Here is a 20,415-nt window from a genome sequence, read left to right as displayed (position 1 = left end):
CTTGAATATTGAATATTGCCATTCTAGTGTTTTCATTTTGAAATACCCGTATTTATCGGCGTATACCGCGCACTTTATGGCCCTGAAAATCAGGGCAAAATCGTGGGTGCGCGGTATACGCCGATACCCGCTTTCCCGCGCCGAGTTTGAATACTGCGCCGACATATACCGAGCGCAGTACACTCGTGTATTGTCGGGCAGTCTCGGGTCCTCTCGCGCTGACGTCCTGGACGTACAGGACGTCAGCGTGAGAGTTGCCGAGCCTGCCCGACGATACACGAGTGTACTGCGCTCTGTATATGTCGGCGCAGTATTCAAACTCGGCGCGGGAGGACGCCGCAGAAGGACGCCGGACCCGACGAAGAGGACACCCGAAGCCGCAGACAGACACCGGACCCGACGAAGCCGCTGATGGACGCTGCACAAGACACCAAAACTGTAAGTACAAAAAAACTTTTTTCCACAGGAATTCGGGGCAACTTTAGGGGTGCGCGCTATATGCGGGAGCGCGCTATACGCCGATAAATACGGTATATAGAAAAGTTGTATGGAAAACTAGCCCTATGACCTATTGGATTTAGTATGCACTCCAAAGTAACAAGTTTGCTCATGTAAGCATCCAACTTTGGTTTTAAAAATTTTAATTTATGCCTCCCTCCATTTTTGATTTACTTTTTGCTGCTATGATCCAACTTCCTTTTGGGGGGTGGCACTGGCTAAGTTCATTCTCCCCTGTACATATATTAGAAGCGTAGCCACCCTCTGTTGCTCACTCCAGAAATAGACTAGGGAATATGGACTGTGGAATTTGTAGTGTACATAGAACAGGGAACATGACCGCAAATAACGTTACGCATTCCAAACAAACGAGAAAGAAAAAAAGGAGAGGTTCAGGAGCTCATGGAGGTTGTTAAAAGGAGGCAGAAAAGCATAGTAAACAATTTCATGAAAAATAGATTACAGGCCCATTAAAGCTGAGTTCCACCCAAAAGTGGAACTTCCACTTAAACCACTCCTTGCCCCCTTACATGCCATGTTTGGCATGTAATTTTTTTGGGGGGGAGTGGGGGCTTCAGTAGGAGTGGGGCTACCTGTCCCACTTCCTCCTTCCACCCAGGGACCGCTTAGGCGATACGTCATATCGCCTACGGCGGCCCCTCCCTGTAGGCGACCGCCTTGGACATGTGACAGGTCCCAGGTGATCGCCTGACCACTCATAGAGCGCAGCGCCGCTCGCGCATGCGCAGTGAGTGCCCGGCCGTGAAGCTGAAAGCTGTCACGGCCAGGTGCCCACAGTAGGAATGAAGGCGCCGGCCGGAGAGGGGGAGAGGAGTGGTGCATCGCTGGAACGTGGAGCAGGTGAGTGTCTGTTTATTAAAAGCCAGCAGCTTCACTTTTTGTAGCTGCTGACTTTTAATAAACATAAAAAAAAAACTGGAACTCCCCTTTTAAGTAGTGAATATGTGTGGATTATTTTTGGAGAATAAGGATATAGTTTAGTGTCACTTTAAGACTGAAAACTGGATGACATTTGTAAACCTCTAAGCCCAGAAGATTTGCCGGTTGTGGAGTTAAAGTGATTCAAGGCCTGCCAATGTCTTCAAACATTCAAACTCAAATATGAAGGTTGTTCAGAGAATGACCAGTTTCCTAGTATATATTAAAGGCCCATGTGTAAAATATGATAAGAAATAGCATTACATAATACAGATATGGCAGCCTTTTCTCTATTAATCAATTAATCTTTTGCTCTTCTTGTAGGTTGCTTGCAACTGTCTTCCAGGGTATGAAGGAAATGGAACACAGATCTGTGAAGAAATCAACATCTGCAAGAAGGTTTTCTATTAGTTTTTTTTTATAGATTAATTCTGCTTTTACCCAAAAGCTCCACTAAATGTATTTGATTCATAATGTATGAGAGCACAGTACATTATGTGGGAGCTGGGCACTTTACATGGGAACCGGGCACTTTACATGGGAACCGGGCACTTTACATGGAAACAGGGCACTTTTCATTGGAACTTTACATGGGAACAGGGCACCTTACATGAGAGCAGTACATAGAACTTCATATTCCTATTACACACATTCCTGGAAAAGCTTTCAAAGGATTGGGTGATGCAGCAACAGCCAGCTGGGAACTGGTTCAGAAGTCACAAGGAAAACGTTTGCCAGCACACCATGGATCAACAAGGAAGCGTCCAAGCTAAGAATTTAATGCATGATCACATCAAAAGAGTAGTGCAATGTTTCAAAGTCACGCAGGACCCCTTAGTCAGGCATGTGACGAGGGGATCCTGCGTGACTCTGAAACGTTATACTACTCTCTTGATGTGATAATACATTAAATAATTCACTTGGATGCTTCCTTGTTGATCCATGGTGTGCTGGCAAACATTTGTTACATGAGAGCAGGATATATTACATGAGGGCAAGGCACATTACATAGGGCAATTTACCGTACCAGTTTCCTTCATATGCAGAAAATGGCAGGAGAGCGGCTATGATCAGTCCTCTTGTGGTGCACTGTTCCCCACCGGTCCCTCCTCCCCTCTTGTCCATCCCAAGTGATGTAACATACAAGTGGGAACATGGTGCTTTGGGGGGGGGGAGCCTTCCTATCCCAAAGCACCCCCCCCCCATGTTGAGGGCATGTGGTCTGGTATAGTTCAGGAGGGGGGCTCTCGCTAGTCCCCAGGCTGCATGCTCGGATAAGGGTCTGGTATGGATTTTGGGGTTGACCCGACAACATTTGTTTTTTTTAAATGTTGATGTGGGGTTCCCCTCAAAATCCATAGCAGACATAAGGGTCTGGTATGAATTTGGGGGGAGGGAACCCCACGCCATTTTCAAATTGTATTGCTGGCAGTTCTTTGGCTTACATTTAGCTGTCAGCGGGGAACCCGCTAACAGCTGATGAGTCATCAGTTGTTAAGCTTGCGGCGGCTGGTTTCCTGGGCCGCCCCTAACAACCAGCTATTGTTAAAGACACCGGTGGCCAACCAAAATTTGCATGTTGAATGTATCTGAAATCGCAGCTGAAATGCTGAGCAGCTGCGCTGGAAATTTTCAGTGAAAATGGACCTGAAATTTGAACCACAAACATGCGAACCTAGCCTAAAAAGTTATTTTCCTAGATAAGGACGGTATGCATGCAATCAAAACTAAGCCAGAAGCAGACTGAACTGATCTCAAATGTGAACCATTTTCCCTAGATACATTTGAAAGGTGAACATGGGCATGCCAGCCAGAAGGTTCACATATAAAGCATTATTCATATTTGTTGAGCTGCTAAGATTTCTGCTATCCTTGTCACTTCCCTCATACCTGCTTCTGACCTCGTATTTGCATTGACTTCTATGGAAGGAAAAACAATGTAAATGCAGTAGAACAGGATGCACACTGTTTATGTCTGAAGTATGTGCATAGGTGATGTAGGTAGGTAGGTGATATCTGCTTTCCATGCCAAAACTTAGATTTTGCATTCCAAATCCCTCCAAATTTCAGCAATACAGGACAGAAACTAAAAAAAATACTTTTTTGTTCATAAGCCTTTAGACCTCTTTCATATTTAATGCTTATTTACTTCTCTTTTTTTTCTAGGACAATGGAGGCTGCAGCCCATATGCAAGATGTTTAAATCTAGGACCAGCAATACATACTTGCGTCTGTAGAATAGGATTTATTGGGGATGGAAAAAATTGCACTGGAGATATTGATCAGGTTCAGATTTTTACCTTGTTTAACCACTTAAGCCCCGGACCAATATGCAGCCTAAAGACCCAAGGTGTTTTTACAGTTCGGGACTGCGTCGCTTTAACAGACAATTGCGCGGTCGTGCGACGTGGCTCCCAAACAAAATTGGCGTCCTTTTTTCCCCACAAATAGAGCTTTCTTTTGGTGGTATTTGATCACATCTGCGGTTTTTAGTTTTTGCGCTATAAACAAAAATAGAGCGACAATTTTGAAAAAAAAGCAATATTTTTTACTTTTTGCTGTAATAAATATCCCCCAAAAACATATATAAAAACATTTTTTTTTCTCAGTTTAGGCCGATACGTATTCTTCTACCTATTTTTAGTAAAAAAAATCGCAATAAGCGTTTATCGATTGGTTTGCGCAAAATTTATAGTGTTTACAAAATAGGGGATAGTTTTATTGCATTTTTATTATTTATTTTTTTTTACTACTAATGGCGGCGATCAGCAATTTTTTTCGTGACTGCGACATTATGGCGGACACTTCGGACAATTTTGACACATTTTTGGGACCATTGTCATTTTCACAGCAAAAAATGCATTTAAATTGCATTCTTTATTGTGAAAATGACAGTTGCAGTTTGGGAGTTAACCACAGGTGGCGCTGTAGGAGTTAGGGTGCACCTAGTATGTGTTTACAACTGTTTGGGGGTGTGGCTGTAGGAATGACGTCATCGATCGTGTCTTCCCTATAAAGGGAATGACGCGATCGATGCGCCGCCATAGTGAAGGACGGGGAAGCCGTGTTTACACACGGCTCTCCCCGTTCTTCAGCTCCGGGGAGCGATCGCGACGGAGCGGCTATAAACAAATAGCCGCGCCGTGGTCCCGGATCGCTCCCCGAGCGGACCCGACCTCCGCATGTAGCGGGGGGGGTCCCGATCGGACCCCCCACCCGCTAATAGGCGAGGACGTACGTGTACGCCCATGTGCCTGTACGTGCCATATTGTGGACGTATATGTACATGCGGGGGTCGGGAACTGGTTAAGGCTAAGTGTAATATATTAACAGTATTTATGGCTAAACTCTAGACACATGCCAGCTGAACCTGCACAATTTCAATCCCGTAGTCAGTGTGAACGTAGGCTAACTGTCAGGCCTCGTACACACGACCGAGAATCTCGTTGTAAATGAAACGTCGTTTTCCTCGACGAGGTTCCTGTCAGGCTTGACGAGAATCTTGTCAAGCTTTCCTTGCATACACACTGTCAAGACAAAAACCTTGTCGTTCTCAAACGCGGTGACGTACAACACGTACGACGGCACTATAAAGGGGAAGTTCGATTCCACTGGCGCCACCCTTGGGGCTGCTTTTGCTAATCTCGTGTTACCGCGTGTTAAGTCAAAGTTTGGTAAGAGACGATTTGCGATTTTCAGTCTGTTACAGCGTGACGAATGTGCTATCTCCATTACGAACGCTACTTTTACCGAAGGTGCGCTCCCATCTCATACTTTATTCTGAGCATGCGCAGGTTTCTAAGCATACACAAGAATGTGTTTCTCGTCGCAAACCAGCCCGATGAGAAACACGACGAGGAAATTGAGACTCCCGACGAGAAAAAAAGAGAGCATGTTCTCTTTTTTTCTCATCGAGTTCCACGACAGTTTTCTCGACGAAAAACATACATAGGACCGTTTTTCTCTGCAAAAATGCTCTGCCAGCATTTTTCTTGATGGATTTTGTCGAGGAAAACGGTCGTGTGTACGAGGCCTCAGACCCCTTTCACACTGGGGTCGCGGCTATGTTAGCGCTAATGCACCGCTCATTTTAGCGGCACTTTACTGCTATTTAAGCAGTGATTTTCAGCTTTGGAAGCGCTGCTTATTCATTTTAATGAGCAGGGCGTTTTGGACCCGCTAAATATAGCGCTCCCAAACTGCCCCAAAGTTGCTGCTTGCAGGACTTTTCCTAACGTCCCGCAAGCGCACCGCCCCAGTGTGAAAAGACACACTGAAATGAAAGGGAGGTGGTTTTCAGGTGCTATTTAGAGTCCATTTCTAGCGCTAAAACCCTGAAAACTGCCTCAGTGTTAAAGGGGTCTTAGGAAGGAATGCTGTGGTGTCTTCTGTCTTTCTGCAGACTGCTGATTGGACAATGAAGGAGCAGCACACCAATAAGTCATCAAGTCTGCTCTCTCCTACAGCTGTAGTCAAAACAGATTTAACTGCTTATAATTTTGTGGAAAATGCATTTATTTATTTATAAAGGAATACACAACTGCATAAAAAAAAATTGTTTTTGATGTTTATCTCCCTAAAGTACATCTTTGACACAAAAAGGCTTGTGTAGCAATTTTATTGAAAGAAACAAGTACCCCAGAAGCTTTGTGTTGCAGCAAAAAATGTTAGATGATGGTATTGGATTGTATCAAAAGCAGTTTTTTGTGTTTGTTGTTTCTTAACAATTTCACCCACACAATGTATTTCATTTTTAGAGCATCTCCATTTTACTCCCTGAAGATGACCGCCAGTGAAAAGGTCGAAACGCGTCGGAGTTTATAACAATATTATAATATATTATAATGTTATGTTATTGTATATCTGCTCTTATGGCTGTGTCATCATCATGTGAATGTTTTTTATTGTTACTACTCGGTACTCATGTTTTAAAAAAACAGACATGTTCCCTGTGATATATTTATTCAATTAAATGCTTTTGATACAATCCAATACCATCATCTAACATTTGTTGCTGCAACACAAAGCCCCTGGGGTACTTTTTCCTTTCACAACAATTTGGGGGTGTGCAGCGCAATTACCCGCTGTCTAGTATTGCTTTCCCTCATGTAGAAATTGTATATGTCATATTTTTAACAAAGATGGTTACAGCTTAATCGTATTTTTTTATCAGTTTAGTCAGTAAAAATGTTATATGTGCACAATTTCTGAACATGGCTAAAGGCTAGTAAATTTGGACTTTGAAGGCACATGGTACATATGGTAAGAAGGCTAGATACATTTATTTTATAAGAATGTCATAAAAACAGTTACAAACATAAAATAAATAACTGGTCCACATAGGTTGTCACAATAATGATACAGTTCTACCATAAAAGGCTCAAATATAGAGCATGATTGTAAAGTTGACTATGTAGTGTGTAACCGAGTGGTAGTCCAGAGGAACAGGAGGGCTTGCTCTACATGTTACGCGCTATGGATAACGCTTCCTCATGAGCAAAGTCAATTCAATAAAGGGTTAACCGCGTTGAGGGTAAACAACAGTCGGTCTTTTTTAAACCTAACATTAGCTGTAGTTCAAAAAACTATTCAAGCCAGTTAGGGGGTGTAAGGGGTTAGCTCGGTAGCGGGGTGTGTGACCCCTTGGATGGGTTCACCACACACTGAATTTCTACAGACTGGCAGTCAGACGGTTGAAAACAATGTTTTTGGTTTATTTTTCCATCTTGCTGGAAAACAATTGCAAGCATCCAAACAGCATAAACAAAATCAAACATAAAATAAACCCTAGCCACTCTGGGCGTCTACCTTCCACACAGGAACCTATCTATGGAGTCTGACTCAGCCTAGCACTGAGCAGACAGTGCTGGTCATACAGCACAAACAATAGTCTTTTTTGATTTTTATCACACAGAAAAATCAATGGTCTCCTCACCTCCTCAGGAGACTTTCAGCACGCTGCTCTCCTACTCACAAAGCCTTAGGAATGATGCAGCCCTTAGTGGTAACCCTCTGGACTTCTTATAGAGGCCTTAATTGCCTCACTCTGAACAGCTGGAGTCTTCCAACGGCCCTTAGCCTTTCCTGGCTATTTCTCTGGCTACGTTTGTAGCCGACGCCCAATAACCATTTGTGTATTGTCTAAACAAGGCAGAAATGCATGTCCCGTCTGTGACAACACCCACAGATTTACCTGACTTCCTGTCACAGGGGATAATATCATTTAACCACTTCCATACTGGGCACTTACGCCCCTTCCTGCCCAAGCCAATTTTCAGCTTTCAGCACTGTCGCACTTTGAATGACAATTGCGCGGTCGTGCTACACTGTACCCAAACAATTTTTTTATCATTTTGTTCCCACAAATAGAGCTTTCTTTTGGTGGTATTTGATCACCTCTGCGGTTTTTATTTTTTGCGCTATAAACAAAAGAAGAGTGACAATTTAAAAAAAAAACACTGTTTTTAACTTTTTTATTTAATAAATATCACAATTTTTAAAAAAAAAAACGTTTTTTTTCCTCGGTTTAGGCCGATATGTATTCTTCTACATATTTTTGGTAAAAAAAATCGCAATGATCATATATTGATTGGTTTGCGCAAAAGTTATAGCGTTTACAAAATAGCTGATAGATTTATGGCATTTTTATTTTATTAATTTTTTTACTAGTATTGGCGGCGATTTGCGTTTTTTTTTTACTGTCACCGTGACATTGCGGCGAACACATCGGACACTTTTGACACGTTTTTGGCGCCATTCACATTTATACAGCGATTAATGCGATAAATATGCACTAATTACTGTATAAATGTGACTGGCATTCAAGGGGTTAACACTAGGGGGTGAGGGAGGGGTTAATATGTATACCTAAATTGTGTTCTAACTGTGGGGAAAGGGGGGTGACTGGGGGAGGTGACCGATCTATGTCCCTATGTACAAGGGACACAGATCGGTCTCCTCTCTCCCCTGACAGGACGTGGAGCTCTGTGTTTACACACAGAGCTCCACGTCTTGTCCCTGTAGCTGCCGATTCCGAGTGCCTGGCGGATATCGCCCCCCAGTGGCCGCAAGAATACAGGACGTCATATGACGTCCTGTTGAATTTTCAGAGTAACCGTGGAGCCGTCATTTGACGATGGCCCGGTACTCTAGTGGTTAAAGCGAAAACAATGTTGCGTTATATGATAAGGCGAACAATTGCTGGTAAGCAAGAGAGAAAAAGTCGTATTCCAGAGGTATACACGGATGGTCAGGCAGTAGGCTGGGTATGGTAGGTTAGACACCAGTGAGCAGGGGGGTATACCTGACTTACTGATTGCTAGCTTGAAGGTCTCCAGTCCAAATGAATGGAAATAGGTACAAGCAATAAAGGGGTCCTTAGAGCCCAAAGCCTTCCTGTACAGCTGTGTGATTTTTACCTCTGGTTTGTGGAGGACGCCTATACAATTTCTGAACAGATTGGTAGACTGTTGGCATGATATAAATAATAATTATTAAATGTTGTGAAAACTTTGCAGACACTACGGTACCATGAAGAAGCATTCAGATTTTCTCAGTTATTTATGGTGAGCAGTACTGTTTTCACTATAACTACTAGATAGCCACTGTGAGAACAAGAGCAATATTTTGTAATCCATGCTGTGGCATATTATTTTGATTTCAGAGGAACTTCATTAAAGATTTATCTGGAAATGGGCCATTTACAGTATTCGTCCCATCAGAGGAGGCCATTCAAAACAGCAGCACGGTAACAACTTCTGTTTAGTAATCATTGTACTCGGTAACATAAATAAGCTTACCCCTACTAGCAGAACCCTGCATTAAACATAGTGGTCATTGATGGGAAAAAGACTAAATAAATGCTTCCTGTAGTCTGCAGGAGACTAAGGTTACATTCACATGGGCATTTAGCCAAGCTGTGAATCCTGGTGGCCAAAATATATTGATTCCTGCAGCTGGGGTTGACGGCTGTGTGCGGATAGCTGTGGCCACCGGGTCCATACACTGCAGTGATAGGCTTGCTGCTGGGATTTGCAGTGCGGCTAAACGCTCAAGATTACACCAGAATAGAAGAGAGCTACTCTTAACGTATAACTAAAGGCAATATATATTTTTTTATGTTTTGATAGAGTGGAGAGGCATTGGAACACCTGCCAGGTTTTTAGTGCTGTCAATACCCGTTTGGGAGATTTACGCCCTGTTTGCCATTATCATCGTAAATAAAAGTGAAAAGAAATGCCCAAATTGGGTTGTCACCAGAACAGTAATAGAGGAGAAATCAGAAGGGGACAGAAGGTGAAGGGAAATCTCCCAAATGGGAAACCAATGGCAAAAAAAAAAAAAAAAACTGACAGTGGTTATAACCAGGGTTTTTTTTCTCAAACAATAGGTGCAGCAACTCCCCCTTTCTGAGTCACCCCTCTTCCTTGCCCCTACCCACCTCCGAGCACCGTCCATTGGTTTCATCCTATACCCACCTCCCAGTACCGCCCCTTTTAGACAATACAGAACCAAGCATCATTTTGTGGTGCTAAGAAATTTGTATGGAATTTGGTAATGATATCAAGAAAATCTGTAAAATAGATCCCCTGCAGCCAGCAACAATAGATCCCTCTAACAACAATGGACCAGTGACAACAAATCCCCCCCCCCCCCCATCAATAATCGACTCCCGGCAGCATCAACAGATCTCCGCACAGCCAGCATTAATAGACTCTCTGACAGCAATCAACAATAGACCTCTCCTCCAACAGTAGATCTCTTACAGCAAAAACTGACCCCCCCCCCCAGCAACATAAGACCCACCCCCAACAACAATATGTCCCCCACCAGCAACAATAGACCTCCTCAGCAACAATAGACCCCCCTGAAAAAATAGATCCCCTCCAGTAAGAATAAATCCCCCAGCAGTAAGCATCAATACCCTGCAGCACACCCCAGCACCCCTTGCCATTACATACAGTCAGTCCAGGAGGTGCCGGAACTGCGTTCCCCCGCGTTCCCGCTGAAAAAAAAGCCCTGGTTATAACCCTCCGTTACAGTATACAAACTGGAAAAAAAAGTTGTGTCTGTACTGAGCCTGCTTGCTGAACGGCAGTTCCAAAGCTTTTTATATACTAGGCTTTCCCTGAGATGTCTAGGGAGAGTATACAGACTTCTATGGACTGCACATACATGAACTAATGGACAGACAGCCACCTCATTGAGGTCTATGCAAACGCCACACTCTTGTAGTATTGGGTCTGTTCATCTTAGGCAAAGCCTTGTAACCATAAAAAGCACTGCAGGCTATATACAGTATCTCACAAAAGTGAGTACACCCCTCACATTTTTGTAAAACAGTGTAAATTTGCTGTCCCCTTAAAATAACTGAACACACAGCCATTAACCACTTAAGCCCTGGACCATTTCGCTGGCCAAAGACCAGAGCATTTTTTGTGATTCGGCACTGCGTCACTTTAACTGACAATAGCGCTGTCGTGCGTTGTGGCTCCCAAACTAAATTGACGTCCTTTTTTTCCCACGAATATAACTTTCTTTTGGTGGTATTTGATCACCTCTGAGGTTTTTTATTTTTTGCGCTATAAACAGAAATAGAGCGACAATTTTGAAAAAAAAAATCCAATATTTTTTACTTTTTGCTATAATAAATATACCCAAAAAATCTATAAAAAAAAAAAAATTCCTCAGTTTAGGCCGATACGTATTCTACATATTTTTGGTAAAAAAAATCGTCGTTGGTTTGCTTAAAAGTTATAGTGTCTACAAAATAGGGGATATTTTTATTATTTTTATTTTTTACTAGTAATGGCGGCGATCAGTGATTTTTATCGTGACTGCGACTTTATGGCGGACACATCGTACACTTTTGACACATTTATGGGACCATTGTAATTTTTACAGTGATCAGGGCTATAAAAATGCACTGATTACTGTGAAAATTACACTGGCAGTGAAGGGGTTAACCACCAGGTGGCGATGAAGGGGTTAAGTGTGCCCTAGGGAGTGATTCTTACTGTTAGGGGGCATGGTTACGAGTGACACATCACTGATCGCTGTTTCCGATGAGAGGGAACAGACAATCAATGACGGTGTCACTAGGCAGAACGGAGAGAATCATGTTTACACTTGCCTCTCCCCGTTCTGAAGCTCTCTGACCCAATTGTGGGACACCGTTATGGTGCTCGCGGCGGGCGCGCCGACGGCGGCCGCGCATGGCAGAGAATTTCAAAGTGACGTATACATACGTCGCTTTGCCCAGCCATGACATTCTGCCAACGTAAATGTACAGGAGCCGGTCGGGAACCGGTTAATGTCCAAACTGCTGGCAACAAATGTGAGTACACCCCTAAGTGAAAATGTCCAAATTGAGCCCAAAGTGTCAATATTTTGAGTCTGCAGTAGCAGTAGTAATGCAGTAGTCATGGAGTCCTCTTCCATTCCTCCATGACAATATCACAGAGCTGGTGGTCGTCTTGGAGGTGTGTTTGGGGTCGTTATCATGTTGGAATACTGCCCTGCAGCCCAGTCTCTGAAGGGAGGTGCTCATGCTCTGCTTCAGTATGTCACAGTACATGTTGCCATTCATGGTTTCCTCAATGAACTGTAGCTCCCCAGTGCTGGCAGCACTCATGCAGCCCCAGACCATGACACTCCCACCACCATGCTTGACTGTAGGCAAGGGCACACTTGTCTTTGTACTCTTCACCTGGTTGCCACCACACACACTTGACACCATCCAAACCAAATAAGTTTATCTTTGTCTCATCAGACCACAGGACATGGTTCCAGTAATCCACTTCCTTAGTCTGCTTGTCTTCAGCAAGCTGTTTGCCAGCTTTCTTGTGCATCATCTTTAGAAGAGCCTTTTTTCTGGGACAACAGCCGTGCAGACCATTTGATGCAGTGTGTGGCGTATGGTCTGAGCACTGACAGACTGACCCCCCACCCCTTCAACCTCTGCAGCAAAGCTGGCAGCACTCATACGTCTATTTCCCAAAGACAACCTCTGGATATGACGCTAAGCACGTGCACTCAGCTTCTTTGGTCGACCATGGCGAGGTCTGTTCTGAGTGGAACCTGTCTTGTTAAAACACTGTATGGTCTTGGCCACCGTGCTCTAGCTCAGTTTCAGGATCTTGCCAATCTTCTCATAGCTTAGACTATCTTCATGTAGAGCAACAATTATTTTTTTTCAGATCCTCAGAGAGGTGATGAGGTGCCATGTAGACCTTCCAATGACCAGTATGAGAGAGTGAGAACGATAACACCAAATTTAACACACCTGCTCCCCATTCACAACTGAGATCTTGTAACACTAACGAGTCACAAGACACCAGGGAATGAACATTTTCGCTTAGGGGTGTACTCACTTTTGTTGCCAGCAGTTTAGACATTAATAGCTGTGTTGAGTTATTTTAAAGGGACAGCAAATTTACACTGTTATACAAGCTGTACACTCACTATTTTACATTGTATCAAAGTGTCATTTCTTCAGTGTTGTCACATGAAAAGGTATAATAAAATATTTACAAAAATGTGAGGGGGGGTAGTCACTTTTGTGAGATGCTGTATATAACAAATGCACTCACAAAGTTGGTGGGGGTGACAGGCAAAGACCTATGACCTTTCCCTGGGCGTCCATCGCAGCTCCAGATACATTTCACCAGCGGTACCCGGCTTCTCTGGCATTGGCTCTCCCTGGACTATTTTTATCTGTTTCTGTTGCTATGGATGCATTATTTGTACTGATTTGTTAAAGTATTCTTTTGCCTTTTTTTAAGTGAAATTGTTCCTACTCTTATCCTTAAAATTTGCATTCCTCTATTAGCATGCATTTTGTTTATACTACAGATTGCAGAATGGACCCAGAATCAGCTAATGAAACAATTACTGCGCTACCACCTGGTGGGCTGCCAACAGTACAACCTTGATGAGCTAAAGGACCTGTCCTCAGTTACCTCAATTTCTGGTGGTATTATAAGATTTTCCATTAAGAATGTAAGTTCATTCTTCCCTCTGTGCACTGCAGCATTTAGGTTTAGTAACATTAGGCCAAAAATATATATAACAAAAATCTAATATATTTTTAATATAAATTAATCTGATGCATATTTGGGTAACAAATAATGAAAAACGGCTTTGCTTTATACAGTCATAGCCATAACAAGTAAAATAATAGTGTTTTGTTTAGACCTCTCATGTCGCAGTAAGAGGCTTATTCCACACAGGCTGCTGCATGTAGACCTTGAACCATACCCCAACCGGTCATGGAGGAAATGAAGAGGGTCACTGCCGGCTGACGCGTTTCAAAGCACAAAGCTTCTTCATCAGAGCCCAGCAGTGTTCTACCCTCTGAAGACCCCCTTTATATACACACACACACACATATATGCCCACATGACCGTGCACCACAAAGCAAGCCGTGGAGAACCTCCCAGGGATCATCTAGACTCCTCCCACCCAGGTGGGCGGTCTTGCATGACTAACAACAGACGTAGTAATAGACGGCTTGAAAAGTGGACATACCATGTAATAATAATGATAAAAATTATATATATATATATATATATATATATATATATATATATATATATATATATATACTACCTACACATGTATTACTATTAGAAATGGTAATACTAATCTTCATGTTAGTGGTGGTAGTGATAATAGTAGTGATGATGTTAATGAGGGTACCACCAATATGAATGAAAATATTCGAAAAACCTCAAGGAATGGGATTATGTAGGCAACACACAAAGAACTTCAAAATATATAAAAAATATATCAATTTATTACAAAAAATATAGAATTATTACACAATACAAAATATCCAAATTGTCAAAAACTGTCATATGTATATACAATATATAAATCATCTGACTCCTCTCAGAGGGATTTGGGAATCCACCTGATTCCCGGGAACAGACTTCCTGTCTGTGGGTGGGGCCCTGAGCCATGTCAGGTCAGATTTAAAAAGCCCAAGACACAGCTGTGCAATTAATGTGTCTTTCTCTCCAAAATCTGGCGTAACCCAGCAATCTTTCACATAGCACAGAGTCCCACCCTCACAATATATATATATATATATATATATATATATATATATATATATATATATATATACACACAGGCATTTACAAATTCAGACTAGGGTTGCCACCTTTTCTTCAAGCCAAACCCAAACACTTTAGTGGCCTGGGACACTTTTGGGTGCCCCCAAGGAGAGTAGTAATGCAATGCTCATAGTGAGCCGCATTTTTAAAAAATAGGATGTGTGACTCTAACACAAATCTAACACAAATTTTCTGTGTATGATGCACATTTACAAGTGCAGAAATTGTGTCTAAGTTTCATACCAATTTGTTTTCAGGATGAAGTATATTTGAATGACTTTGCTAAAATAATAAAGAGTGATTTAGCAAGTAATGGTGTTATCCACTTCATTGACAAAGTGTTGGTACCTGAAATTCCTACAAACACAAGTTCATCTTCGGTAAGTTTCACTTAACTTTAAGCAAAAGCCATGTTTTTTTTTTTTTTTTAAAGGCTGATATTTAATACTATTTACAAAATTGTTGATTTTACTGTCCTATTATATCATATTTTATATAAAGGTGATATTACTTTAAAATATGACCTCAGAATTTCAGTTACATGCCCTACATACAGTACCTTTCCGCGAGAATGTGTTTTCAGCACGATCGCATCGCGCTGGTTCTCGGCGACAGGGTGCCGACATCTCACGCTTGCTGCAATAGGAAAAACACATTACAGCGAGCGCGAGATAGAAGCGACGGGGATCCGACTTGGATTCCTGCCAATTCCAGACACTGTGTTAGATATGAATCATGAGGGGGAACTCCACACCAAATTTTAAATAAAAAAACGTCATGGGTTCCCTTCCAGGAGCATACCAGGCCCTTGGGTCTGGTATGGATTGTAAGGAGAACTCCCTATGCCGAAAAAACTGTGTGGGGTTTCCCCAAAATCCATACCAGACCCTTATCCGAGCACGCCGGTCGGTCAGAAAAGGAGTGGGGACAAGCGAGCGCCCCCCCCCCTCCTGAACCGTACCAGGCCGCATGCCCTCAACATGCGGCCCCCCACCCCAAAGCACCCTGTCCCCATGTTGATGTTCCCGACAACCCTGGCCGTTGGTTGTTGGGGTCTGCGGGCGGGGGGCTTATCGGAATCTGGCAGCCCCCTTTAATAAGGGAGCCCCAGATCCCGGCCCCCCACCCTAGGTGAATGAGTATGGGGTACATCGTACCCCTACCCATTCACCTGGAGGAAAAGTGTCAAAAAAATAAACACACTACACAGGTTTTTAAAGTCATTTATTAGTCCGCTCCGGGGGTCTTCTTCCGACTTCTCCACTCTCCAGGGGTCTTCTTCTGACTTCGGGGGTCTTCTTTCGTCTTCTCCGCTCTCTTCTTCTGCTCTCCGGTGTCGTCTCCACGCTCCCCGGTTCTTCTCCCGCTCTCCGGTACCTTCTTCCTTCTGCCAGGCTGCTCCGCTATCTCCTTGCAGCTCTTTTACTAGTCTTCCTCCATCATCTTCTTGCCTCTTCTTTTATTCCAATGTTGCCACGACGCTCCCTCCCGCTGTAATTTCGTGTGTGCGGTGTGCAACAATTGATATTGGCCTCTTATGAAGTCACAGTCCCAGCATGCTCCGGGTGGTGACTACATAATTACCCCGCCCCCTTATGTCATCACCACCCAGAGCATGCTGGGACTGTGACATCATAAGAGGCCTATATAAATCGTTGCGCACCGCACATCGGGCATTACAGCGGGAGGGAGCATCGTGGCAACATCGGAAGAAAAGAAGAGGCAAGAAGATGACGGAGGAAGATCGGGCCGTCGCTAGTAAAAGAGCTGCAAGAAGATAGCCGATCAGCCCGGCAGAAGGAAAAAGGCACCGGGGAGCGCGGAGACGACACCGGAGAGCAGAAGAAGAGAGCGGAGAAGACAAAAGAAGACCCCCAAAGTCAGAAGAAGACCCCCGGAGCTGACTAATAATTGACTTTAAAAACCTGTGTAGTGTGTTTATTTTTTTTGACACTTTTCCTCCAGGTGAATGGGTAGGGCTACGATATACCCCATACTCATTCACCTAGGGCGGGGGGCCGGGATCTGGGGCTCCCTTATTAAAGATTTCCGAAACCAACGGCCAGGGTTGTCAGGAAGAGGCCCTGTCCTCATCAACATGGGGACACGGTGCTTTTGGGGTGGGGGGGCCGCAGGGCGCCCCCCTGCCCAAAAGCAACTACCCCCCCATGTTGAGGACATGGGCCTGGTACGGTTCAGGAGGGGGCGCTCGCTCGTCCCCACTCCCTTCCTGACCGGCCGGGCAGCATGCTCGGATAAGGGTCTGGTATGGATTTTGGTGGAACCCCCATGTCATTTTTCGGCGTAGGGGGGTTCTCCTTACAATCCATACCAGACCCAAGGGCCTGGTATGCTCCTGGAGTTCCCCCTCATGATTCATACCAAACACAGTGTCTGGAATTGGCGGGAATCCAAGTCGGATCCAGTTCATTCTAAGTCGGATGTATAACGGCTTTTTCCCTTCCCGGCGAGCCAGCTCGGCACTGGCTCCCGTGACGGGGCTCATAGGTGGTCAATCTCGCTGAGAAAAGGAGCGAGATTGACACAATATCGCGGTCACATACTGTATATGTATTGACTTGCTCTTGGCTTCAAATGCATTTCATGTGCCGAATTCAGTGACTACTTCCCAACTGAAATGACAGTAATTGTACCCCTTGGATTGTTGACTATAGGAAACTGGCTGCCTAAGGCTGAATTCCAGGCTATAACAATGAACAAATATTTGTTTTTTGTTTTTTTTTACATACAGTTAAATGTAAGCCAGGCTGCCATACTTCACGGTTATTCCACATTTGCCCAACTACTTAAGGTAGGTTTACTATGCTTCTGGGAATATGGCATATAGGCTAGTAAAATTACACCAATATGCTTGTAATGTGATTTTTTTTTTCATTTTTCCTTAGGTGCAGCAGCATTTATGGCTAAGTATATAAAACTGTGGCCAAAACTTTTGAGAATGCCATAAATATTAATTTTCACAAAGTCTGTTGCCTCAAATTTTATGATGGCAATTTGAATATACTCCAGAATGTTAGGAGAGTGATCGGATGAATTGCAATTAATTGCAAAGTCCCTCTTTGCTATGAAAAAATTTACTTAATCCCATAAAAAAACATATCCACTGCATTTTTGAAGACAGCTTCAGGGCACCCAAGAAAGTCCAGTAAGCGCCAGGACTGTCTCCTACAGTTGATTCAGCTGCGGGTTCGGGTCACCACCAGTGGAGAGCTTGCTCAGGAATGGCAGGAGGCAGGTGTGAGTACATCTACTCACACAGTGAGGCAAACATTTTGGAATATGGTCTGGTGTCAAGAAGGGCAGCAAAGAAGCCACTTCTCTCCAGGAAAAACATCAGGGACAGACAGACAGTCTGCAAAAGTTACAGGAATTGTACTGCTGAGGAGTAAAGTCATGTTCTCTCATGAGTCCCCTTTCCGATTGTTTGGGGCATCCGGAAAAAACCTTGTCCGGAGAACAAAAATTGAGCGCTACCATCGGTCCTGTGTCTTGCCAACAGTAAAGCATCCTGAGACCATTTATGTGTTGGGTTGCTTCTCAGCCAAGAGAGTGGGCTCACTCCTTATTTTGCCTAAGAACACAGCCATGAATAAAGAATGGTACAAAAACATCTTCGGAGAGCAACTTCTCCCAACCGTCCAAAAACAATGGTGATTAATAGGGTTGTCCCGATACCGATACTAGTATCGGTATCGGGACCGATACAGAGCATTTGCGCGAATACTTGTACTCGCGCAAATGCTCCCGATGCCTTTGCCGATACTTTTTTTTTTATTCTAGAGTGGCCGGAGGAGTCAGTGGCTTGGGAGGGCGGGAGAGTGCGGGCGGAGTTTGGCTGGAGAGGGGGCGGGCAGCAGTGACTAACTATGGGGTGGGGATGTCAGGCCGGCGCCCACTCTCCACGACTGAAGAGGACTTGTGCGGCGGTGAGGACAGCATGGCGGTGACAGGGAGGCAGCAGCAGCCGCCACCGTAACAGTGACACACGGGGGGCTTTGCGTCGGCACACCCGGGACCCAGCCGCAGCGGTGCAGTGATGCAGGGTGCTGTGTAATGTAAAGGGGTGCAGTGATGCAGGGTGCTGTGTAATGTAAAGGGGTGCAGTGATGCAGGGTGCTGTGTAATGTAAAGGGGTATTAGAGGTGCAGTTGCAGAGTCTGGCTGGAAAGGGCGGGCACAGTTGGTGGATGGAGTCGGCGTTAGGAGAGCGAGTCTTCACCTGCAGTTAAACTTGGTAAGCTGGCAGGGGTGTAGGGCGCAGCTGCATCAGGATCTGTGACACATTCAGTTGCTGTCAGTGGCCGAACGTCCCTACGCTTATCTTGATACACCCAGCCTAAGCAGTGTTGTTTTTTTACAGCATTTCAGTGCCAGCCACCTGTCAGTGCAATCAGTGCCCCTATCAGTGCCCACAAGTGCCCCCTATCAGTGCCAGCCACCTGTCAGTGCCACCTATTAGTGCCAGTCACCAGTCAGTGCCCATAAGTGCCACCTATCAGTGCCAGCCACTTATCAGTGCCACCTGTAAGTCCCCATCTGTCAAACTGCCACATGTCATTGAAAAGTATTGGTATTCGGGAATTGGTGAGTAATTGGAAAAAAGTATCGGTACTTGTACTCGGTCTAAAAAAAGTGGTATCGGGACAACCCTAGTGATTAACCACTTGCCCACCGGGTTAATTCTGGCACTTCTCTCCTTCATGTGAAAATCACAATTTTTTTGCTAGAAAATTAATCAGAACCCCCAAACATTATATATATTTTTTTTAGCAGACATCCTAGGGAATAAAATGGCAGTCATTGCAATACTTTTTGTCACACCGTATTTGCGCAGCGGTCTTACAAGCGCACTTTTTTTGGATAAAAATCACTTTTTTGAATTAAAAAATAAGACAACAATACATTTTGCCCAATTTTTTTATATATTGTGAAAGATAATGTTACGCCGAGTAAAATGATACCCAACATGTCACGCTTAAAAATTGCGCCCGCTCGTGGCATGGCGTCAAACTTTTACCCTTAAAAATCTCGATAGGCGACGTCTAAAAAATTCTACAGGTTGCATTTTTTGAGTTGCAGAGTAGGTCTAGGGCTAGAATTATTGCTCTCACTCGAACGATCGCGGCGATACCTCACTTGTGTGGTTTGAATACCGTTTTCATATGCGGGCGCTACTCGCGTATGCGTTTGCTTCTGCGCGCGAGCTCGTCGGGACGGGGCGCTTTAAAAAAATTTTTTTTGGTTTTCTTATTTATTTTTATTTAGTTTTATAATTTTTTACACTGAAAAAAAAAAAAAAAAAAATTGATCACTTTTATTCCTATTACAAGGAATGTAAACATCCCTTGTAATAGAAAAAAGCATGACAGGTCCTCTTAAATATGAGATCTGGGGTCAAAAAGACCTCAGATCTCATAATTAGACTTAAATGCAAAAAAAAAAATGTCATTTTTTCAAATGACAAAAAAAAAAATGTTTCTTTAAGAGGCTGGGCGGGACTGACGTTTTGACGTCACTTCCGCCCAGCAGAGCTATGAGGACGGGTGAAGGAGATTTCTCCTTCAGTCCCGTCCCCGCTCAGCTGCCGGACACATCCGATCCCCTCCGCCGCTACCGACGGCTCTGGTAAGCGGCGGAGGGCGCGGGAGAGCGGCGGGAGGGGGGGGGGCCCCTCTCCCGCCACCGATAACGGCGATCTCGCGGCGAATCCGCCGCGGAGACCGCCGTTATCGTGTACACCACCGCCCCCTGAAAAGATGAATATCTCGGTTGTGGCAGCAGCTGCTGCCGTTATCGAGATATTCAACTTTAAAAAGAGGACGTCTTTTTGACATGGGGC

General features: G+C 44.1%; 1 protein-coding gene across 1 annotated transcript in view; it reads left to right on the top strand.

The window, feature by feature from the left end:
- Window positions 1–20,415, top strand: part of STAB1 (stabilin 1) — a 357,595-nt gene that overhangs the window by 224,303 nt on the left and 112,877 nt on the right. Inside the window, exons 44-50 of the mRNA XM_040361004.1 lie at window positions 1,762–1,836; window positions 3,604–3,723; window positions 8,955–9,002; window positions 9,101–9,184; window positions 13,291–13,437; window positions 14,813–14,935; window positions 17,308–17,367. Coding sequence (XP_040216938.1) covers window positions 1,762–1,836; window positions 3,604–3,723; window positions 8,955–9,002; window positions 9,101–9,184; window positions 13,291–13,437; window positions 14,813–14,935; window positions 17,308–17,367 — 657 coding nt within the window. The remainder of the gene's footprint in view (window positions 1–1,761; window positions 1,837–3,603; window positions 3,724–8,954; window positions 9,003–9,100; window positions 9,185–13,290; window positions 13,438–14,812; window positions 14,936–17,307; window positions 17,368–20,415) is intronic.

Source organism: Rana temporaria, chromosome 7 (genome assembly GCF_905171775.1).
Source record: "Rana temporaria chromosome 7, aRanTem1.1, whole genome shotgun sequence".
Lineage (NCBI taxonomy): Eukaryota > Metazoa > Chordata > Amphibia > Anura > Ranidae > Rana > Rana temporaria.
This window is presented reverse-complemented; position numbering and strand designations above follow the sequence as displayed.